The 24,885-nt window shown below is 42.8% G+C and overlaps 1 protein-coding gene across 5 annotated transcripts; it reads left to right on the forward strand.

Annotated features, from left to right (window-relative positions):
• Nucleotides 1-54: 54 nt before the first annotated feature.
• Nucleotides 55-24,882, forward strand: LOC126409029 (transcriptional repressor p66 alpha-like). 5 transcript variants are annotated; one of them, XM_050074894.1, is made up of 11 exons: nucleotides 55-210; nucleotides 11,323-11,855; nucleotides 15,027-15,156; nucleotides 15,546-15,674; nucleotides 15,795-15,872; nucleotides 15,969-16,088; nucleotides 16,391-16,585; nucleotides 20,501-20,762; nucleotides 21,170-21,582; nucleotides 22,918-23,173; nucleotides 23,627-24,882. In XM_050074894.1, exons 2-11 carry the CDS (start codon nucleotides 11,326-11,328, stop codon nucleotides 23,764-23,766), a joined length of 2,253 nt encoding a protein of 750 aa, XP_049930851.1. In that variant the 5' UTR covers nucleotides 55-210; nucleotides 11,323-11,325; the 3' UTR covers nucleotides 23,767-24,882. The 5 variants fall into 5 exon arrangements, with proteins under 5 accessions (XP_049930851.1, XP_049930856.1, XP_049930853.1 ...); XM_050074899.1 differs by having other exon boundaries at nucleotides 22,918-23,038; XM_050074896.1 differs by having other exon boundaries at nucleotides 16,412-16,585.
• Nucleotides 24,883-24,885: the final 3 nt, after the last annotated feature.

The raw sequence follows: 24,885 nt of genomic DNA on the forward strand, positions 1-24,885 counted from the left end.
GTATGCCGAGGTGCGCATGCCCACTAAGAGGACGCAGCGGCTCCATGTGTGTTGAGGCGCATTATTTGGCAACAGACGCGGCAGTGGGGAGGGCCGAAAAAAAAGAGGATATCCCCTGGATTTAAAAAAAGCAACGATTTATCGAGGTTAACTGCAGATTAAACATTCATTGGTCGACCATCGGCGAAGAACGGGCGACAAAGCGACCGAGTAAGTTGACTGAGGTGAAGCCGAAGTTTTTTAGTAAGTGGATCGAGAGGAGCCTTTTATTCGGAGTCGTCGAGAGGAGCCAGGTTTTCCTCCACCTATCTGTGACGATAAAGAAGCTGATGGGCTGTTGAAAAGTAACACTTCTCCGCAGAGCCAAAGGTTGAGCACTGGGGAGGAGAGGGGGGGCTCAGCCAGGCAAAGATTATTTTATTTTACGGTTTCCAGCCGGTGCCAGCCGGTAACTATGATCCCTGGACTTGATTTTGTGCGGTAGAAGTCGTTAAATGAGGTAAGGATTATAACGTTACATCGCCAGCGGCTCCTCGGTGGCACGCTCAGTCCTTGGGCCGGTCGATGAAATTTATGAGTTCCGACTCGGTTTTCTCTCCGGGAGGGGACACCCAGGTAAACAGTCCCGGTGAGCCTCGTACAGCCTCACTTTTTAGGGCAGTGGGTAAAAGTTTGAGCCCGCTTTTTGAGCCGACGGTTGTCCCGCATCGGGGTGCAGCCAGGTCACCGATTCGGGCTCGGTTCTGGTTGTGTGGGTCATGTTGGTGAGCCCGGCGCGAGGACTTTTACTAGCTTACTTTGACGTCAAGTCTCCAACGGCCGTTGACGTTTGAACGTTAACCGTTTATATCTTAGCTAAAGTGTCTTCGTGTTTTTGTTTGTGTGTCGATGTTAGCTAATGTTAGCTCGCTAACTAAATAACACGCTCTCCTCCTCTGAGGCGGTGTCAATAATAAAAAAGCCGGCTAGTTGCACATGTAGTGTGGGCTGGGTTTAGTTTTTAAAGGGCTGAGTTTGGTTTGGATGGTGTACTGGGTGGTGTAACGTTAATGGTGGACGCTGCTGCTCGCTTTAAGCCCCTTGGCACCAGTGTTGGTTCTGCTATCTGGTAGCTAATCTTCCTACTTCTCTCTGTGACAACCGTAGTCTTCCTCCTCTTAAAGCTGAACACACACACACACTCTGACACACACACACACACACCACACACACTCCCTCTCTGTCTCACCCAGACAGCCACACACACACACACACACGCGCGCGCGCACACACACATTCCCAGCCAGCACAGCCATACCAGTTTACAGCGCTTCGGGACAAAGCTGTGGCTCCGGATTTTTGTCATCAAACCAGTTCATACTATTTATTGTCTGGTGATTTGTGTGGATGCATTTGAAAGCTTTTCATATTCAGTGCTTAAATACGACGGAAGCCGATGTGTTGACAAAGCCACACATCGCGTTATGAAGGCACAGGCTACTGCTGCTAACTTTATTTGTGCTAGTGAAAGACCTTAAAGCTCACCTGCATTTTTAATGATACTCTGGTTTTTACTGAGCTTTATTAAGGTCTTATTACATAATATCTGTACTGTCATTAGATACTTAAATCACCAGTTTTCTAAGTGACAATAATGGCAATCTATTGTATAATTTTGAATTTAAGTATGAGCATAATCAGACTAATAAAAAAGGAGTTAGTAGATGAATAAATTCATGGCTTTAAAGGTTCAGTGTGTAGGATTTAGGGGAGCATATATTGAAATATTGAATCGAAATACAATAAGTATGTTTTCTTTAGTTTATAATCACCTGAAAATAACAATTATTGTGTTTTTGTAACCTTAGAATGAGCTGTTTATAACTAAATTCAGAGCGGCTCCTCTTCCATGGAATCCGCCATGTTTTTCCACAGTAGCCCAGAATGGACAAACCAAACACTGGCTCTAGATAGGGCCAATTGTGTTTTTGCGTCAGCCTGGGTTGGAAACAAGCACAAGCAACCAGCCAAATGCTGGTAAAATATGCAAGTGACTGCTTGATCTTCTTCACTCTCCAGCCACGACCCAGCCAAAAAACCCCAATGGTATTCTATTGAGTGGCTTTTAGATTTTGGAATCCACCAGCCACATTTGCAGGTGGACAGAAAAGTAATATCCAACACTGGTGCCATTGTAGTTTTCCTACATGCTTGGCAAATAGAAGACGTTTAAATTCTGCAACCTCACCGCTAGATGCCACTAAATCCTATACACTAGACCTTTAATCTGCTGTTTGTTTTTTGTTTTTTTGACTAATCGGATTGGTTTATAAAATTATAGCAAACTATGGTCTATTTCAAGTCCAAGGAAATGTCTTAAGTGTCTTGTGTGACAAAACAGTGCAGAATCCACAGAAACGTTACTTTAACAACTGATTGATTATGAGAGTTGGTGCTGATTAATTTTCTGTCAGTTGACTAACTATCGCAGCTCTATTTTTTGTCAAATATGTGTAATATCCTTATCAGTAATAAGTGTTTAATTAGGACCTGTGCACAACAGATCCCCCAAGTACTGTGCATGCATGTGGACTGAGGCTGGTATGGTGTGAAGTGTTCTGCTTTCATTAGACTTTATTGCCTCTTTGTGGAGATCTGGAATAAACGGTCAGTTGTTTACGCGAACAAAGGCCATGTAAAGTGTTACTTGCATGTTAACAGTTTGTTGTATGGTTGCATTGTTTATGACCTGTCACTGCAAACAAAATACAGGTTGCCTTTAGAGAGGGGGTTGACTAACACTGCTCAGAAGAGAGGAGAACACTTTGCTGTGACACTGGCTCTGCTGAGTTACCTGTTAGGACACACAGTGTTTAAGTTGTACATCCGCCGGTCGTCCAGGGTGACTGTGTTTATAGTGATGAAATTACAAGACCGAGTGAGTCAGAAAGTGTTCATAAGTTTCAGCCTTGTAGTTTTCCAGAAATCACTCTTCCAGTGATCACACACAAGACCAATCCAGAGCAGTTGTGTAATCAGCCACTGTTCTGGAAAGGGTCGTCTGCTGGCCACATTTTAAGCTGCTGCACATGACTGCAGGGGTCACAGGGCAGCTGTTTAGTCAAGCTTCCATGATTTCATCAAATATATAGGCAGCAATTTGCTCTGTAATTGCCCTTTTCTGCCTCTTTTGAGTAGACAGAGGTGTTAGTTGCTGCATAAATCACTAACTTGTCAAGAGTTATATCATCGAGCAAACCAGTGAGCAGCACCAAAGTTACATTTTTCTATTATACCAGCTCGGATTAAACTCTTTTATTGTGTAGGTTTTATTTTCTAGTTGATGCTTGGAGACCATTCTCGCTATCACTTGTTATTCTGACAGATGAAACCAGATAATTGATAAGAATATTTTGCCGGTGCAGCACTTCTACAAGGTAGTGCGACTGCGTGGGTGCAAAGTGTCCTGAAAAAGCGGTGCGGTGTAGAAATATGTTTTCACAGTTTAAAGGTCTGTCAGTGGGTAAATAAAACGCTGAACACATACTATATGTGCAGCCAGATTCCGCTGATGGCTGAGAGTGAGTCTGCCAGCCTGAATGAAGGGTGATTGAGTGACTGATGGTTGACATGATCCATGAGTGACTAGATAAATATCCACCTCGGGGCAGGAAGAAAAGACACTCAGCAGAAAATAAGACAGGTGTGGATAAACTGTAGATTCGGATGAACGGCGCCCTGATAGTGGTAGCAACATGATACCAGATTAAAGTACGAGTACTGTGCGCCGGTGAAAGCCACACTCGCAAAGAGTCAAATAGCTGCACAGTGCAATATGATAATATAAGTAGAGATTATTGTGATTTAATTACACTACAATTGTTAGTTGGTGGATCAGGTTTGATTAGATAAAACTTTTAAAAAGTCTTCAAACATGTGGCCTGATTAATTAATGCTTAAAGACACGAGGGCTGCAAGATGACTGCAAAGATGATATAAATAAGGAACTATGATTATTTATTTATATGTAATAGCCAATTATTTGTTCATGCAACTTTGCACCTTGACATAAACTTTGTTTTGCTCTAGTTACTGCAGGGCCCTGACACACTGACGGGCTGTAGTCAGTCAGTGTCAGGGTGTTGGTGAGCATCTGCTGCCTTAGTTTTAGTGGTGTGTCTTGGACAGTTGGCACTTGTCGGGCCTTGATGGCTGTTTTTTCGGCTGATTCAGCATGTTGAATTGACGTAGGACCCAGCAGTGAGTGAAATCACTGACTGGCAGTTCAGCTCAGTGCACAAGAAGAGAAACGGAAGTGAGGAAAGCAAACAAACAGCTAAAGTCAAGAGGGTTTGTGATCAAAACGAACTTGTTATATTTGTTAAGATTGTTTTTTAGGTATTGAGCTGTTTAGCTGAAATGGATTTTCATTGTTGGTGTTATTGTTCACCAGCGTAAGGAAAATATCCTTTGTTCTTTCAACATTGGTATGTGTTTTTAATGTTCTAACTGGCATCTTGAATCCGTCCTGTCAGTCTTCCGGTTCCTGTCATGAATGATGAACGCACACTACCGCCGCCTGCTGCTATGGAGAGTTATTTCCTCTCATGCAGGGGCAGAATGTACGTGTAAGTTGCCCATTGGCTGTAGCCTTTGATGTGTGTTCAAGAGCAACTTTTTGGCCAAGACACAGTCTGTGTCGGTATGTCTGGGTCTTAACAGAGCAGCAGCAGCTTAAAAATATTTCTTACATTGTTGCATTTAAAGTTCATATTGTGGCACATATCTCCACTAGTGTGCAGTTTATACCTGTATATCACCCTCTCCTGCAATGGCAGACGCAATAGCATGCTTGGGAAATGCGGAGAAATAATGTGTTTTGCCAGGAATTTTTAAATGTATTAAAAGAGTGACAGCCAAACGCAGCAGCTTAACAAACTTAAGGACACATCAGCATGGCCACCACCAAAACCACACAGCGTACAAAGGCGTCTTTACAGTGTCGTTAAATGCTGTTTGAGGATTTCCATCTTATTTGAATATTCATTAGGATAATGTTGAGTAGCGAGATAGTTCTGATGATCGTACCATGAAACTTTCATAACCACGCATACTGTCTGATAAAACTAGGATGATATTTAAATAGACAGTGTGGCCGCTTTATCCTGATGTGTGTGTTAGTGAACAGTTTACTTGTATGTAAACTTTGTGGACGTAGCATGAAGTTGAAGTGTGAAGTTGAGTTTTCCTTTCAGTTTTAGTTGCCTTCAGAGACTTTGCACTGGTTGCATGTGATGTCAATGTCTTGGGTGGGTGGGGGTTTGATCCACCCTGTGTGTGTGTGTGTGGGCTTGATGGAAGTGTGTGTAAACTGCCATGGAGATGAAATGTGAAACCTGTCTGCCATTCAGATCCCCTGTTACAGATCCTGGGTTGACGTGTCTTAACTTCCCCCCCCAGCATCATTTCACAGCAGTACACATCAGAATTAATAATGCCAGCACACACATACACATACACGTACGTGCACTCACACATTGTATAATGGCCGTCACTGTGGGAGCTCGACGTCTGCTCCGGCACCTGAAGGGTTAAAACCAGCTTCAGCTTCTCTCTCAGTCATACACACACACACACACACACACACACACACACACAGAGTCACACACACTAGCCAACCGGTTTAAACCGGTTCTCAGGAAAAGTGCTTTGTGTCCCACTGAATCCTGGGAAGGGTCATGTCATGTGTGTCTCAGTGATGTCAGAGTATTTAAAAAAAAAAAAAAAAAACTTAGTCAGCTCTCTGTTATCAGATGATCGCTCTGCGTGCTGCATTGTGACTGTATGTATATTGTACATAGGTACATCATGGATACAGTGTGCTTTGTGCTCGCCACCATAACTATTCAGAGAACAGGAAGGGGAGAGGGTAGGAGTTTATACAGTGTGAGAAGTACTAGGTTGTAAGGGTTAATTGTAGTCCTTTTTTTTCCTCCCCTAAAAAAGCATAGCTTCCTGTAGTGCGTCGCTGGGCAGACTGAGGGCCTCAGCAGACTTGGCAGGACGGGGTCTCGATTTTGTAACATACATGCATAAATATGATTCAGGACATAACGCTGTGACGTCTTTGTGGTCGCCAAGTAAATAGCAACCGACTGAGTTGGCCTCTGAATCTCACTTTCTGTTTGAGATCCTGAACTTTGAGCACAGGTCGTCTCCTGCAGCATGCCATATGGGCCGGCACGTGTTTGTCTTTTGCACATTTCATAATGGCCACAGTCATGTCAGTGAGTGCGTGGAGATATCCTGGTTTGATCTTATTCTGGATGTGAAGTTTATACAGAACATTAAAGACCTGACCATCTCTGTGCAGGTGTGTCTCCATCCTTCATCCTTCAACGTCTGAACCACTTTGTGTCATGTCTTTACCGTCTGAGTTACCTCAGCAGCTGAGGATAAACACAGGCGTACTTTCCCTTTATTTCAGCATGTTGACCATTGTTACATCATTTACCATCATGTTTTTCTTTTTCTTTTCTTTTTTGACTTACTCCAAGGTAACAGGAAGCCTGGATAAAGTGTTCACATGCCGCTGTATCACAGTTTTTTTCAGTGTACCCCAGCTAGGGACAAGCATTCATCCACATTTCTGAAGGAACATGATGTTAACATTAGTCTTGCAGTAGTTTAAATCAGTCTTGGTCTTGAGACCACTTTTTGAAGGTCTCTGTCTCATCTTGATATCGACCACATTTTTACCCTTGTCTTGGTCTCAGAGAAGGACTCAGGATTTTATTTCAAGACCACAACTGTGGAGTTATCACTAAACTGACTGCTCAAAAAGGAGTGTTGAATAAAGATGGTTAAGTTGACTTTAGCCCCTCAAAATTCCCACACATAAAATTCACCTCATCAGAAGACATTTTTCATGGAACACTTACACATACACACGTGTACATTATACATCAACAAATAATGAAGAGGCGTCTTCATTTGTTTTCACTTTGTGGAGTGTCTGTGGTTTGCATGTTCCTCATTTTATTGTGAGTCATGCAGTTTGGGACTTGCACTGGTCCTGTCTTGGACTTGATACACCCTGGTTATGGTCATGATTTGGTCTCAGTTTAGGTGGTCTCGACTACAACACTGGTTAACATGCGCAGCACATAACGAGGATAATTGAGTTAGCACACATATTAACATACTCAATTCTGGATCGGTCAGTCACTTTCTTTTCTGTTCATGTTTAAGTGTAGGGTTATGTTAAGAACTACTTTGAACTCATGACTAGGTAAAAGTTGGGACATGAGACTAGAAATCATCTTAGATTTTGGATACTGTAATATTGTAAGTGTTGTCTTTCCCTGGTTTTAAACAGTCCCCCAGAAATGTGCCAGGCTTTGATGCCAATTTAACAAAGTGGCAGAATCACATATCTACAACTTCGGGTCTGTCACGTGATGCCATTTGCCCCCCCAAACTTTTTCCCATAGGCTTATATTGGGAATGAGACTTCTATAAATCAGTGGATACATTTTTTGAGTGTTACAACACCCTGGACATAATACATTTCACATCGGAATATGATCCATTCAGTCTGATAACATCTGGAAAGTCTAGAAGCTGCACAATTAAATCATTTTATCCCCATTCAAGTTAGTGGAGGGCTAAACCTAAAGGAAGCCGCTCAGCTGGCCAAGTCTCTAGTGCACCTGTCTCATTGATGCGGAAGAGCTTACATGTGAAAGCCTAAATTTTTGGCTTCATGCGCCACTGATCAGATTTCATAGAAATTGGGCCCTGCCTCCAACACTGTATCCAGTTATCTTTATACATCCATGCTTTACATCCAGTAAAGTGATGTAATGTTTTGATCTTAACCAGACTGTTCCAGCTGTTTTATCATTTGAGTTAATGTACTTAGTCATTATATCTACAGTAATGTTGATTATTTATCAAAAATCTCATGTGTAAATATTTTGCAAAAACACCAATAATAAGCGTTCAGGTATCTCAGTGTCTTGTTCACGAGTGAGGGTACAATGGAGCGTGAGATGGATCGGTGGTTTGGTGCGGCTTCTGCAGTGATGCGGGCGCTGTGATGGATCGTCATGGTGAAGAGAGCTATCCCATCTATGTCCCAACCCTCACATATGGTCATGAGCTCTGGGTAGTGACCAAGAGAATGAGATTGCAGATACAAGCGGTTGAAATGAGTTTCCTCCGTGGGGTGGCTGGGCTCAGCCTTAGAGATAGGGTGAGGAGCTCGGACATCCAGAGGGAGCTCAGAGTAGAGCCGCTGCTCCTTCACGTCAAAAGGGGTCAGTTGAGGTGGTTCGGGCATCTGATCGGGATGCCTCTCGGGCACCTCCCATTGAAGGTGCTCCAGGCCAGAGTCCTGCACGGGTCCAGTTTTCAAGATCCGCCCCGCCCCGACCCAGCGACGTACAAACCCGCACCCGAACCGCAAACCCGCGCATCAGGCCAATTAGTACCGCAACCCGGTCCGACCCGTTTAAACACGACCCGCAGCCCGACCCGTAATCCGGATTTAAAGTAATCATTTTGGGTCATATTGGCTGAATATTGAACAGCATATCGCCACAGTTAAGGTGCCAGTAAGTAAACAACAACCTGAATGAAGCAGCTCTCACAATAAAAACCTGACTTCCGCTCCATCATCAACCCTCTGTGTTCTTCTCCCATACGAGTGTAAAAGCACTCGTTTGTTACGTTTAATGCTTTTAAATTTTTAATCTATGTAAAGGAACTTTACATGTGTAATAATAGACTTACTTTATGTCCAGAGCGACATTCAGCAGTTACGAGGCGTCACGTGTTTTTAGAATCCATCAAGGAGAGAAGTAATCCATCAGGGAAACACTTCAGAAACATTATAAAGTGATAGTTGTACGTTTTATCCACTTATTTCTCAAATACCTAAATAATTATTTACTGTTTTGGAAGCGGCGCTTCTTAGACGGTGGCAGCCATGTTGATTCTGTCGTCCAATCACAAATTGTGTTATTAGATGATGAAACGCGTGTAAACAGCTGAGCCACTGACCGTTGCGAAATAGCGGAGGCGATCCTCAGAGAGTAAATAATGACCAAGATAGTTATCTGTAGTTTACCGAACTAATGACTGATATGTTTATCTAAAACCCACGATCCGACCCGCATGTTGTTTTTTCCACCCAGATCCGAACCCGGGAAAAAATGCTTTTTTAAAATCAGTTGCAAATCAGTTGTTTTTGCGGGTACCCGACCCAGTGCAGGACTCTGCTCCAGGCACGTCCCACTGGTAGGAGGCCCCGGGGTAGACCCAGAACACGCTGGAGGGATTACATATTTCAACTGACCTGGGAACGCTGCGGGGTCCTCCAAGAGGAGCTGGAAAGTGTTGCTGGGGAGAGGGACGTCTGGGGTGCTTCGCTTGGCCTGCTGCCCCTGCGACCCAGCCCCGAATAAGCGAATGAAAATGGTTGGATGGATGGACCAATAATAGCTCCACAATATCATTGCATTGCTGATATCAAGATTTTTGGTAAAAAAATATTGTGATGCGTGATTTTTTCGATATCGCTGAGCTCTAATTCCACAGATCTATCAATTGTAGGACTGATTCTCCTATAACACAGTACACATTTCTTTTAACACAGTACACATTTCTTTTGTTAATGTGCAGATAAAGATAGGGTGTCTATTATACATAAATGGGTCTTTATACACTCAGAACAATGTAATAGGCCATTATAAAAAAAACATAAAAGTAAACATGTATTGACCCATGTGGTCGCAGAGCAGCCACTGTAAAGGTAACAGATCTGGAACGTCTTGGTGCCTGACTCAAGGCCAGAAATGTTATACTCAAGCTCTTTGAAATAAATTAAAAAAATTATTTCACTGACACATAAATGACTAAAATACTTGGATCCATGGGTCTTCATGAATATTTGAACAGAATTTATGCTCCAGTTAATTTTAGATATTCCCCAAGTCCCTGTTTAACTTAGATTTGATTACGATGTTGTCATGTTCTTCCAGCTGTTTCATGTCTCACTGCAGCATTTTTTGTTGTCACCTCTCTTCCAGAAGACCCTGTTGAAGTCAAGTGCTTTTTTTTCTTCTTTTGCTTTGCACCGAACATCGAGAACTTACTGAGTACTCCCATCCTTCTTTTGGTTTTTGGTTTAGACTGACATTTGGATAATTGGATGTTTTGGAATAATACTTGAGTCAACATCTTGTTCATGTGACCTTACTGATCCCACATGTTTTGTCTGGGGGCCATTTTAGTCACTATGTGTCCCCTACAGCTCATTCAAGGTCAGTTTTGTCCCTTAAGTTCTGAATTATAGGCCTACAATCACAACCAGACTTTCAGTAAAATGGATAACTTAATATATTATTATAATCGCTCTGTACTGTGTGTTTCTCAGATTATATCATCATCACAGGAATAAAATGTTACATTCAATCAGAGCTTAAATTGCCTTTTTAATCTTTGTGCAGTACTGCTGTTGTTTTTAAACAGCTGTAATCAACTTTATTTTCAACTTTAACCAAATTTATCCACTGACAATACTTATCTACACATTGCTGGAGGTTCCTTATTTGCTGAGCTAAATGAAAAGACCTTTGATTATGTGTTGACCATGTTTCCTACACTTGACCCATTTAACTCTGGTCAGCTTCGACATCAACACAGGACATAAAGAACATAGTCACCGTAACATCACCCACTGTTTTGTGGACTCCTGTTTTGAGGCCTGGAGTTTGGCATTGTAGTGCCATGTTGGATTTTTGCTGCCAAAAGTGATCAAATTTAATCGAGGGTAGAGCAGTGGAGGAGTGATGTGTGGGTCTGACTCACAGACTGTGTGACGCCAAACAGACAGCCTGTCACTCCAAGCAGCCACGCCTTTAATTAAACATAACTTCAAGGCCTAAAATGTAAATGGTTGTTATATATAATGAACTCCCAGTGTAGCTATAGAGACTAAATCGTTTTTTGTACCAGGCTGTGAACATGTTTATTTCTGCTGTGAAGTTGGGCATTTTAATATGGGGGTCTATGGGGTTCGACTCGCTCTGAGAGCCAGCCTCAAGTGGCCATTTGAGGAACTGTTTTTGGCACTTTTGAGTAAGCCCCATCCACTTCGTTTACTCCTGCTATTTTTAGCACAAGTGAGCACACCTAACATATTTTTTCCAGAAAGTTTTGCCCGTACTAGTTACTACCGCAACCCCGAATAGGATAAGCAGTTACGAATACTAAACAAAGGAATGAATGAATGAGTGAATGTAGATAATACAGTTATGTTTTTTCTTTTTTTTGCAGGGGATGTCTGAAGAGGCTGTCCGCCAGACACGCAGCCAGAAGAGGGCGCTGGAGAGGGATGCCACTCCCCAGTCTATAGAACCCTCTGATGCTGACAATGAGAGCAAAAGGCCTAAGTTGGACCCATCTGAACCCACAACACAGGCAAACACTGACCATGAACCTGACCCTGTACTGGCACAGGACGATGAGAGCCGGACTATGGTCAGAACAGAGCTTGAGAGGGGGCAGGAGCGAGAGCAGAGCCGGTCGCCGTTATCTTTAGCGTTATCTTTGGCCTCTCAGCCGGTGAAGGACGATGAGGAGCGGACCCAGAGACAACAGACCACGGTTAAACCCAGCTCAGACAATCGGACTGGCAATGACAGAGCCAGCAAGGTGAGGACAGAGCTGGGTATGGATACAAGGAGCACGGCCCGACTGACGGAGCCAAAGGTGTCTGGCGGCATGATGGCTGCAAGAGAGGTGAAGGCCACCATTAAAGTGGAAGTTCAGACTGGAGAGCAGCCCGTGGACATGAGCACCTCCAGAGGGTGAGATACGGTTTATAGTTAACTCTCTTCAGCTGTTGCAACCATGTGAAGTGCCTGTCAGAAATTGAAATGATGTGAATGTGCAGAAAAGTGCAAGAAAGTCACTTCTGAGAGTGAACAAAGGGATAAATGACACTTTATTTTAATCAGAAAAGACTGAAAATGTTACTTTTATGGTCCTGATGTTCTTTAATAATGCTGTGTAGGGTAGAGGGGGTGAGGTGGGGGATGCTGCTGTCCTCTGAGGTGATGTTTAACTTTATCTTTTGGTCTACCTCCATTTTCCCCCCACTCGCCACCTGAACCCTAAAAACTCCCCTCACACAAAATGAAGCCGTGTGTCACAAACCGGTTCTAGCCGGTTGTTGCCATGGTTTCCACAGTGGAAGGAACAGTGAGGGCAGGGGGGAGGAGGAAAAGTGAGTGTGTCACATGATGATGACTTTGAGGTCATGTGACTTCTTTGGAAGAGTAGTGATTAATCCACAGGAAGTGATGATGGCGCTAAGCTCTGAGGAGACACACACACACTCACACACACATATAAGGAGGACGGCGAGGAGAGACAGGCCTCACGTTCTCATGTGTAGACTTCAATGCTTTCAGAGGAATACATAATCTGTGTAATCACAATACTGTACTTGTTTATTAGAGGAGCATTACTCATCATCTTCAGTTTTTGAGTGCCACTAGTTAAAGAATTTAGGTCATCCGCTCTCACATATGGCCTGCAGTTGAACCAGTCACTGTGCAGTAGAACCTATATGTGTTGGGTGTGTGTGTGTGTTTGTGTGTGTAATATACATAATCATATGATTTGTGTAGACAGAGGTGAGGGTTGATCTTGATGTTGCTTTCAAGATTCCCATGTGCTTTAATTTCCTTAGCATGCTTTGAATGACGTATGCAGCCCAATGCAGGTCACCCCTAAATGCCTCATACGCCCAATATCCTGTTTCAACAGGAAATGCGTGCTCTCAAACAGCCGTCGCATTGTGACTGAAAGACCTTTACTGGAGCTTTGAGTCCCACCTTGCCCCTCCTTGGAATTTAAGGACTGGTCTGCTGTTGGAATAGTGTCAACATGAAGAGAAGCTGTGTGAAGAGATGTCTGGACCTTTTAGGTTTTAGTGGAGCGGACATAGAAAGAAAATGGACAGGACATTGAACTGTTTGGCGTGGTCATTTGACTAGTGCAAAAAGAAAATGGCGATTGTTGATAGTTGATAAGGTGACAACACACTTCACTGGGTCAGTAAAGTGTCACATTCGCCAACGTTAGAATAAAACTGAGTTTTGGCCTATTCTTACACCTCTTTTCCTTATTAAACAGAAAAATACAACTGGACCGTTACACCTCCCTTTGAACTAAGGGTAGATTAATTGCCTTGTTAATTTATCCTAAAACACACTTCATTCACACTTGACAGAAAAAAACTAAAACTCACCAAAACCATCCTTGTCACCCTAGTTAGTCCTCAAGTTAGTTAGTTTCAGTCACCACCGATAATAATGACAATAATCACTGTGGTTTGGCTGAAAAAAACCCAAACGTATTTCCCAGAGTTATGCCAAAAACACACCAAGCAGCGGTGAAGTGCAGCTCTGTGGTCGGGAGCCGTGTTCATGTGTTTCAGGCAGGTAGAAATTCTTTGCCACATAGGTCAGAAGGTCACAGGCATCACAGGACTCTGTTTACTGCTGCGGGTATTCCCTGACATTTCGCTGCTGAAAGATGAACTATTCCCAACTTCTAGTTTGGCCACACTTTGCCGTAGAATCAATGCCTGCAGCTTTCCATAGACATTGCATGGCAGCTGGCCCAAGCAGCACTTCACCATGGCTTGATGTGTTTTAAGCATTAGATGTGAAATGTGGGCTTTATTTTTGGGGGGCAGCCACAGTACATCATGTTCCAGAAAACATCCAATTAATGGCAACAAAAGAAACTGGAAAATACAGTAACATTTTAAAGTGACTCATTGCATACTTGACAACTCACTACTCCACTGCTTGTTTGGTCCTTATGACAAAACCTCACTTCACTGAGTTTGCAACTTGCTGCTAGTCAGTTTGTTTTTACGGAAGTTTATACACATTACCCACTCACATAAAAGTGACTGAAGCCCTGGCCATCCTGCTACTTTGATTTGAATGGGAATGCCCTTTCTATCCATTTTATTTCGATGGGAGCAAATGAGCCCATAAATTTTTATTGTGGTTGAGAAGCAGATCTCCATGAATACAGATGTTGCTAATGGATGCTAATATTTGAGCCAGCTGAGGTGTACTTCTTCATCTTGCCTCAAATAGCCATAAAATGTTCTTAACCTCAATCCCACTGGATCAGTTTGTACAGACTTAAACTGTGCAGCTTAACATTGTTTCAACCCAAGTAACATCATTTTAAACTTTAGTGGGGATGCCAGTGTTTTTAAAAGTGTTTGGATATTTTTTTTTTATAAAATTACAGGGCACAGGGCATGTTGAAGAACCTAATTTGATATAATGGTACAGCAATAAAAAAGCTTGAAGCTCTGGATTTGAAATATTTCACGTCATAAAGCTTCAGTAAAGAGCTGGAACAAGATGAATTAATATATTTTGATACTGTCAGATAGCGGAGAATTACATGATTTTGACAACCTTGATATCTATCTAAGGGAAAATAAAAGGGGAATACAGGATGTCAAGAGGTTGAAAATAGATGAAAGGGATACTTTCTGATTTTTAACCAGCTTTGTATCATATCAGTGTGGGTAGTATGTGTAAATGAACTAGAGTAAACTTACTTTCATCTTACAAGCTTTGCCTATTTCTTGCCTAAAATGTATTCAGAAACATATTCTAGCATACTGTTTAACTGCCATACGAGACTGATTGTCACAGCCAGCCGCCATATTGCTTCCTGTGTCAAAACTGATGAGCAGGCATTACATCACCCACCAGCGGGAGCATTTATTAGTCCAGTGCAGTGCAGTAGTGAGATACTTCTTAAAATAACTGTTTGTCACAATGAAAAAATGTCCGTTTATTACAATTTATTGGAGTAACGATTTTGACATGACTGATATGATTCTGTTTTCTGGTCATTATATACAGTATTAGTGCTTGATTTATAATATACGAAAATACTTATTTGAATGTCATTGTCTTGCTTATTTCCAACAGCATAAAAAGGGAGAAGCGCCCTCCGTCCCCTGAAGATGATGATGTCATCATCTTGTCAGATAACGACTCCCCCAGTCCACCGATGAATGGTTTGAGCCACTTTAAGGAGCTGGACACAGATCTGCTCATGGTGAGACACACGGACACAAAGCTAGAGGTCATGCATCTCATGCTCTTATTACTACTGCGATGGATCCTTAGATACATTTAAATCATGACCAAGACCTTCACTCTTAGCTTTTTGAGATTATCTTTAAATGTGGGCATGGCAGCTTGGTACAGTTGGTCCTTGGTGTGAATTATTTTCTAGCCTCAAAGATTTAAGTTTCACTCTGGGCATTTCATTGATGCTGAGAGCTCAGAACTGAAAATGAGCAGATGGGGGTTCAGTGTCCCACAGGACGCATGACTATAAGTGGACAGTTTGGGCTCCAGCATTGAACGTTTTATTTACTGGAAAGGGTCTTTGTCTCCTGTAAAGCAAGTGGTGTAAAGGATGTTGTTGTCTGTCGAGTGTAGAAGAGCAGCCCAGCGGAGAGGGAGCGCATCATTAAGCAGCTGAAGGAGGAGCTGAGACTGGAGGAGGCCAAGCTGGTGCTGCTGAAGAAACTTCGACAGAGCCAGATACAGAAGGACACTCTCCAGAAGGTAAACAGTCACTACACACACCAACACTGGGTCACGCAAAGAGTCTCACATCCCCACTATACAGGCTTCGCTTCAAGCATTGTGTTTGTTGTTTAATATCTCTCTGTGTTTCCTCCTCAGCCCTCAGGTCTGTCCGGCTCCTCTGCTCCTCCTCCTCTAATTCGAGGAACAATTACAAGCAATAAAGGCTCTCAGCAGGTTAATGCTCCACTATGACACATGCACTCAGGCAGCATATCTGCGTGGCAGCATCTTCATGTTGTAGTTGACACCTGGTGTTTTTTCTCTGACCAGATTTTGACAGGCAGGAGTTCAGGCACGGTCATCCCTCCGCCGCTGGTGAGAGGAGGGCAGCAGGTGTCGTCCAAACATGGCTCCCAGATCATAATGCCACCTCTGGTCAGAGGGGCACAGGTGAGTCATGGGGAAATGTTAACAATACTATACCATGCTAAGATATTGAAATGTTATTTTGAACTTCTTTGTCTGGGCAATGATAGCCTGAGTTGTACCATCTTACTGCTGTTTCACTCTCGGAGACAAACTGCAGGGAAATAATTACACTTCAACTTAATGCAGGACTTATGATCTCTCTTTGCGCCTTTCTCTCTGTGTGTGTGCCCTTTGCCTCGGTGCTTTTGATGCCCCCTCCCTTGTCTTCCACTACCCTCGTCTGTGATGTCCCTCCGTGTCATCCCTCTCATTGTCCTGGTTAGCCCATCTCTGTATCTCCACAGCAGATCCAGGCTCTCCGCCAGCAGCAGCAGCAGCAGTTGGCTGCCTCTGGAGGCTCAGGCTCAGGACCCCCTCCTCTGCTGCTGGGCCCCAGGACCTCAGCCCCTGCAACCCACAGCCAGAGAGGCATGATCCAGTCAGGCCTCATCAGAATTGGCACCAGTGCTAACACAGTGGTCAGTATCGCACGGGTGCTTTTAAGTTTAATAAGAAGAGGAGAATATGGACAATTGTGTTTTACATCCAGGGTGGAAGACATACTAAAATATCCTGCTCAAGAAGAGGTGTTTCTAATTTGTCTGTATTTGTATATAGTTAATTGTACTGATGGTCAGACTGAGAAAATGTACAAAAAGCATTTTCAGTTAACTGACTACATTTCAGTCAAAATTTTGAAGTACAATTGCAGAAATTATACGAGCACGTATTTAAATCCTTGATCACCATTTTGCAATTTGAATGTACCATATTTTGATATTTTTCCTTTATGAATTCTACAAAATTGAGGTGAAACTAAAGAGCACAGTGACCTCAAAATATTACATTAATGTAAACTGTATGTAAAGATGGACGACCCGTCTCCACTTGCCTCAACTTTATAGAAGGGAAGCTAAAATATCCCGGATACGGCCGCTGCTATCTTGCTCTGGTGACACCATTTGGAGCCAGAATCTGCACAGTAGCAATCTCAGTGGTTACAAGTTTCCCGCCCTTACACCCATCTGACCAGTCATGAGCAGCACCACTAAATATTAGCCCACCAATTGGCTCACACAGTTGTCAATCATGTTGTAAAATCCCTGTTTTATAGCATTGAATAGTCTGAGTGGGCGGAAGTTTGCTGCAGAGATCAGCCTCTCATTGGGCGGAACGAGCCACCCGCTGAAGTCCCGCACTACCACCTCCGGTTGTGTAGCAGTTTTCAACAGTTTTCAACACGTCCTTTACTAACTTTTGCTGTGTTTGATCTTGCGGGGATGTAGCCATGCCATGGTTCGTGTCCTGTAGGTGATATTTTTGTGGGCGTGTTACACCAAAACCTGTTTCCCCCCGGCAATATTTTTGCAAGCGCACCGTTGCTGTGGCACCGCCCAGAACGATTGTGATTGGTTGAAAGAAGTACAAGCAGCCGGGGCGTTTTTTTCTCCAATCTCACAGTGAGAGTCGGCCCAGCCAGACCTTTCTTTTCTTGAGAAAGGTCTGGTGAGCGAGACTAAGCATTGAATAACTAATTAAAACCAAACTAATCCGAAAAACGAACACTTGAAAATGAAGCAGTGCTTTAAAAACCACCTGAAATGACTGAAACCATTTTTGGGATAAATGTACTTGATGTGTACTTTGAGTTATTAGTTTGGCCCATGTCCCATCCACTAACATGGAGTGGATTGGCTTTATGACCTGTACTGCAGCCAGCCACCAGGGGGCGATCAAGATGTTTCGGCTTCACTTTATGGGAGCTGTCATGTCGTCCATCTTTATATACAGTCTATGGTTTTAAGTGATCTTAAAATATGAAATGTTCCTACCACAGCGGCAGGCAGTTAAACGACACACACACACACACACACACACACACAAAATAACTCAATGAAAAAACTATCAAACCAAGACCTCATGACCACAGTAGTAGTAGTCTGTTAGTCTTTCTATAAAAGTAAGTTTTGAGACTAAAGCACTAACAGAGTCAGCTGATCTGATGCTCAGTGGAAGGTTGTTCCAGAGCCGAGGAGGAGCCAGTACTGCAAAAGCTCAATCACCCTTTGATTGTAACCTGGACTCTGGAATAGTTCCAAGACCCAGACTGGCAGACCTGAGGGGCCTTGAGCTCAGTCATTTACTGCGGCGCTAGATCATTCAAAGCAGGAGTGACCAAACTTTTTTGAATGGGGACCAGATTAGATCATGTGGGCCAGTAGCTTCTTGCATCATTTGAGTTATTAAAAAAAAAAATAATAATTGCGTACAAATGAGACAAATGCAGGAAATGTCTGCTGCTAGGTAACCGTTCATTTGCTTGTTTACTGTCTGTTTATAAAAACACATCAGTGCCGCCTTCCTACCTGGTGCATTTCTACAAACTGTATGATAGTCCTGCCATTATGGGGTAAAGGGAAGAAAAGAAAGTGAAGTGAACTTGTGATTAACCAATATTGCGTTTAAAATTGGTCCATGGGCCACCGTATTTTGGACATGCCCTATTTCAGAGCCTTGTATGTGACTGTGCATTCTAAAAACTGAAAGCCAGTACAGTGAAGCCAGATTGGTGTGATGTGTGGGAATAGCTTTGTTTTGGTGAATAATTTAGCTGCTGAATTTTGAACAATTTTGTTGAATTTATTTGGGCAAGTCGACAATGGTTACAGTAATCGAGGCAGGGGGATGTACTGTAAGAGCAGGTATCATTTTCTGTATTTCTTAAGGACAGAAGTGATCTAATTATGGAGATAATCCTCAGTTAATAAAAACAGCAATTGCCAATGTTGCTCCAGGGTTAAGTTACTATCCTGGATAATACCCAGATTTTTTGTAGCTGATTTTATGTTGAGAGTGGGCCGATAATGAGAACTTCTTTCTTGTCAGAGTGAACCTAAATTACTATAAGTTTGGGGACATTCAGCTTTTTATGTAATAGAGACAGCTGTGTGGTGAAGCTCATGAAGGCTTAGTGCGCATGCGTAACTCGACAAAGTGATCAGCGCATCACCGTGTCCGTTTAAATACAGGTGTTCGCTACGTTTTTGACGGGGCTGAACCTAAACGTACTATGGGTGATTTAGCATAGTACATACACTGTCAGCATAAAAAGCGAGAGCAGACTTAATACACTGGAGAAATGGATTACAGAAGAAGGAAAGTTGTGGCTCTTCTACTTTTATATCGGCGCTGGAGGCAAGGACAGAGAGCGCCTAACGTCCGACGCTCGAGCGTTCACACCACTGTTCAGGTGCACGATTATACACATATCTAACATTATATTATATAATACACGTACTGGTGCATCATTTTGGGTCATGAAAATATTTAACTCGACAAGAAAAAAATAGACACCAAGTCATTTTACCCGTGATAAAACTATTAGCATTATTTTGCTTGCATTCAGCTAGCTAACAGTAACGGTTAATCTAACCAGGGTTAGCATTGTGATGTGCCGCTAACTTTAGAAATAATTGAAGCTGTGACAGTGACATTTGTTTCCGTTTACTATTAAAAAGGGGCTTAAACTGTCTGTAACTGGCACCAAACAAACGTAAGGCGACGTTACAAATTTAGTTAAATATAATGTTAATTAGTAGTTTATGTAGTTCGTAATGCTAACGTTAGCTTGTGGGCTAGACTGTGGATCAGCTGGTACACGCCAGCCAATCAGAAACGAAACTTTAAAGGCCGTTATCTTCACGCCCAGCGCGGTTGATACCTATTTAAATATAGCTTAAAATAAAGTGTAACGCTACAAATGAACTAACCTAGGGGTAAACATGGCACAGTTACCCATAACCAGCTTTTTTCGGAGAACTGAATCTAAGGTAATGTGTGAAATAAAGCAGCTAGCCAACCTTAGTGAGTTCAGATTTGACTTTGCTAGCTTGATGCTGGTCTACTGAGCATGTGGTTTAGCTAAAGACGATCACTCGACAGGCAGGTGCATGTCTGTGCATAAAATCAACAGCTGACTTGAGAAATAAATGCATGCTTTTCTCTAAATATTTGACTTTAAAATCATTGGTGGCTATTACTTTACGTTGACCTTGAAAACGCATCGCATTGCACGACTAGAAGCTGTAACAAACCCCTATAACAGTGGAAAAACAAAGTAAACTGATCAAATGTGTTACAAGCCTTAATAATCATTTAGTAGCCAATGAATTTTACACATGTGTACAGTCTAGAAGTGTCTTAAATATGTGCACTGGTCACAGAAGCTTTGCACAGGGCTCTAACTGTCTGATCAGTGTTGTTAACCTTGCAACACCAAACACTACCAGCCCTTTGGTTACTTCTGTATCGCTTAGACAAGCCACAGATTAATCTGAGCCTGACCGGATGTTTACACCTGTCTTGTGTCCTCCCATCTTAACTTCTTTGTTTAGGCCTCGACATCCAGTTTGAAGGGCTCTTCCTCAGGAAGCAGTGGCGTGTCCGTGGTTAGCATAAATGACTCTCCAGCCAGCCGCCAAGCTGCAGCTAAGCTCGCCCTGCGGAAACAACTGGAGAAGACCCTACTGGAGATCCCCCCACCCAAGCCCCCTGCCCCGGAGTTTAACTTCCTGCCCTCTGCAGCCAATAATGAGTTCATCTACCTGGTGGGACTGGAAGAAGTGGTACAGAATCTGCTGGATACCTTCCACAGAGGTGTGTTCCTTTTCTTTTTTATGGTTTTTGTTTGCATGTTGTAGAGGTCAAATGATTAGTTAATAAAACAGTTGAACAGAAAAATAGTTGCCAGTACTTACAAGTAAAAATGCCAAACATCCTCTGGTTCCAGCTTCTAAATTGTGAAGTTTTTCTGCTTTACTTTGGTATATATGATCAGTTAACTGAATATCTTCAGGTTTGGACTGCTGGTTGGACAAAACAAGACATTATGTAATATCTCCTTGGGCTATAGTAAATTTTGATGTGCATTTTACGCAACAAATACAACTACTAATCTGTTAACAACTATTAATCTGTCTGTGTGTTTCTGATTGCTTCTTTGACACCATACAAGCACCTCTGTCCGTTTTCAATCATTCAATCTGCCATCTTTCTCCATCCAGGAAAGACAGGTGTAGGACTGTCCAAGACCATATCCAGAGACCCCTTCTCCTGCACCCAGTGCAGCACTGACTTCACCTGCCGCTGGAGGCATGACAAGACAAAAGGCGGAGCAATCCTCTGCGAACAGTGCATGTCATCCAATCAAAAAAAGGTTTTGAAAGCCGAGCATACCAATAGGCTGAAAGCTGCGTTCGTCAAAGCTCTGCAACAAGAGCAGGAAATCGAGCAGCGCATTTTTCAGCAGACATCCTCACCAGTCTCCCGCAGTAGCTCCTCACCCTCTTCGTCGATGAAAGCAGAGCAGCTGGTGTCTCAGCAGCTGAAGCAGGCTCACGCCAGAGCGTCCTCCCTCCAGCACCTCCACCAGGCCAGCCGAGGAGCCAACATGATTCACCATCACTCCATCAAGCAGGTTGGAATCAGTTTCTCTTTCAAAGACAGGGTTTATACATTTTATTTTGCCAATAAATTTCCATAAGTTTTCCAGGATTTTTCCATGCCTTTGAGGGAAATTTTTATGACCATACATTTTCTGCAATGTCCGTGTATACATGAAAAATAAGATTAGAAATCAGTGTCATAATTACCAGTCAGTTTCTAAAAGTAAGTAGCCAGTCCAAAAGTACATACACTGTATTTGAGCACTTGTGTTCACTGCATGCAAATCCTGCAGCTATCTGGCTGTCAGGGAACATGATCTGAAAAAGCTGGCTTGTATCTACATATCACAGGTAGGAACAGTTAGCATTACCCACCTTTTGAGCCCAGAATACCTCTGGAGTTAGGGTTTCATTGTGGACACAGCATCCAACATGGTCCCCTGTTTGACGGTGGACAAGAGAGAAGCACTGCAGCTGGCAGCAGGTGTCACAGTGGTCGCCGGGGTGAAAAAGCCGGTCCCATGTTTGAAATGTGGAACCTTTAATACACAGTCCACATTTTGCACTTCCTGTGTTCATGTCTTCCTCAAGCCTTGCATTATACTTGTCCCAGTAAAGTCAGACATTAATAAATCGGCATTTTCCTGGCATTGCACAGACTTAGTTCTTGTTAGAGAACAAGCTGCAGCTCAGGCCAGAGACACACAGGAACCTTGCACACTGACTCCAGTGGGTTTTATTGTTCTATTCTTTGCAAAAAATTGCAATGTAAGACAAATTTTTTAGACACATTTTCTCCCATGCTTCTATCCACTGGAATTCCTTCCTGTCTGTCACTACTCTCTGCTGGCATCTTGCATTAGGCGCTGTGGCTGAAGGGGCTGAGCTGTCCTCCCTCTGCCTCCACACTGTCATCTCTCTCTGTCTGTGTGCGGCCCACATCCTCCTCTTTGTCATCCACCTGAGTATTACTATCTGAATGACGGAGGAAAGTTTCAGAGTCAGTGTGTAAATTGTGAGTGACACATTAGGTCGTATTTATTTTTAGATGTGTGACAATTTTGGATGAAAACAACTGACTCAGTGTGCAAAGACCTTTACCCACGCAGAGAACAACATAACATCAAGCGACTTGACTGATCTGTCTGAACATTGAAATATATATTTTATACAGGTATTTGTGAAGCAAATTTCCATGACTTTTCCAAACATTATGGGGTTTATTTTTCCACAACAGGCCTGGAAATTGCTATTATAAAATTTTTCCAGGTTTCTCATGACCATATGAATCCTGTAAATGGAAGCGTTTGTGCAGTCGATGCAACTGTAACTCAAGGTCCCTCTCTGTAACTCTTAACTCCCCTCAGAGCTCCCAAGGCCAGCTGTCCCATGGTGTCTCATTGGGTGTGAGGGGCGTCCCCCACTCCTTCTCCTCCTCCTCCCAGCTGCAGAGTGCAGTGGCGGCTGCAGCTTTGGTCAGCCGACCAGGTAAGCATGCCCACCATTCCCATCGCTCTGTCCAGAGTTCAAAGGTGAGCAGCAGTGGAATCGGCGGCCGCAGGAATATCAGCGGAGGTAGTGCCTCATCCACTGCATGGAAGAAGCAGAGCAACAGCAACACAGGTAGACTCACATTAATACCAGCCTGCCGACTGACATCTGCTCTCTTTCAAATTCCTGTCTGGTCCAAAAGCAATCCTTCAACATCCTACGTCCAAATTGTTCCAGTGTTTTACAAAAAATACCTTCTCATACACTAGTTGAAAATAAAACACAGGAGGAAATGTTTTCGGACAAGGCAATCCCACTCTCCAGTTCTCCCTCTGCCAGTGATCTCAGTCTTCCTGCTTTAGTCCCTCAGTTTGGTGGTTTATTATTTTCCCTGGGTGTCACTTCTAAACCTTAGAGTAGAAATTCTGTCGTTTTTCCTTTGTGTGTCTGTGTGTTGTGGGGACACGGGTGGCTTTATACTCAGGTGCTTTGTCCAATCATACCGCTTTTTTCTTATTTATCTCAAAACTGCCAGCATTCAGCTCGCTCCACACCTTGACCTGCCGCTCTGTTGCATGTTCGCAGGAGTCACTATGGCCTACGTGAACCCCAGCCTGACAGGTCACAAGACGTCAGCCACCGTCGATGCTCGTCAGAGGGAGTACCTGCTGGACATGATCCCCTCGCGCTCGTCGATCTCGCAGACTGCAAACACATGGAAATAATTTCAACAGTACTCTAGTACTTCTTAGTTTTTTCGTTCAAGTTCCTCAGCTCCAACAATATGGTCAACAGCAACCCCTGGAGGACTGTTCAGCAAATACAATCTCTCAAAGTGAAGAAATGTTCCTTCCTTACCTTTGTATGATTGTTTTAGTTTTCTTATTTTCTGTCGTTTATTTTGAGAATCGCTGTTGTTGTTTTTTTGGTAATTGTGCAGAAACCATTTTGATCGGGGTTAAGAAAAAACGAATACTTGAAGGGCTTCCCCCGGGGTACTTCTGTCCTCTAGACTGGGTGGTTAAATGATGGTGTAAGGAGGGTTATGTGTGTATAGAGTACTTTGATAAAGATAAGTACTCTGTTCTGGGCTTGTGAGCCCTTTATCTGCCATGATGTGGGTCAAACTGACCCAACCTTTTGACACTTGAATGGTTATAGTCATACCCAAGAGTTCACATTCAACAAAATACACATTTATTTTAAGCAAAAACAAGAATAACTGAGTTGTAAAATGTTCAGTACATCACTCCTGTAGTTAAAGGTTTTGAATTTATTTTGTATTTACAATAAGTTATTTTGTTTCTTTTTTGTTATATTTCAGTATATTGTGGTTTCCACAAATGAAGACTTTATTCTTGCTTTCTTTCTCCCAGTTTAACAGCATGCCTTCCCGTAACCCCTCTGTTCATTTTGCACCTTAGCTGATGAAGCATGGTGTCATTGCTTAATTCATCTGTAAGTACCATCCGTAATTTGCTTATTTTATATCAATGTCAACATTGTAAGATTATTTTGAGTGTTATGTCATTGCTGAGAAAATGCAAACTCTGAAGGAGCTGAACTTGCCACACTGGAGCCAGAGAACTTGCCTCAGATTTATTCAACTATAATCCATACATTACGCGACGTACATGTAGCCCTGAATCAGTTCTTAAAGGGACTATCTCCCAGCTACCCAGAGCCTGGAATACACAAGATATCTTTATCTTTTACCCCTCACCATATTACATAATTTCTCTGCTTCCTGATCTTAACTGCATTGTACAAACATGTTAAAATTTATTTGGTTTACTTTTTTCCTAGCTCCTAAAGAAATAATAAAAAATATACATTTTAAAGAC

This window comes from Epinephelus moara, chromosome 21, assembly GCF_006386435.1.
Source record: "Epinephelus moara isolate mb chromosome 21, YSFRI_EMoa_1.0, whole genome shotgun sequence".
Lineage (NCBI taxonomy): Eukaryota > Metazoa > Chordata > Actinopteri > Perciformes > Serranidae > Epinephelus > Epinephelus moara.

Coding starts and splice junctions, on each gene's coding strand:
- LOC126409029 (XM_050074894.1), top strand. CDS start 11,326: ATGTCTGAAGAGGCTGTCCGCCAGACACGCAGCCAGAAGAGGGCGCTG. Junction 15,157..15,545: donor TGGACACAGATCTGCTCATG/GTGAGACACACG, acceptor TGTCGAGTGTAG/AAGAGCAGCCCAGCGGAGAG. Junction 15,675..15,794: donor AGAAGGACACTCTCCAGAAG/GTAAACAGTCAC, acceptor TTTCCTCCTCAG/CCCTCAGGTCTGTCCGGCTC.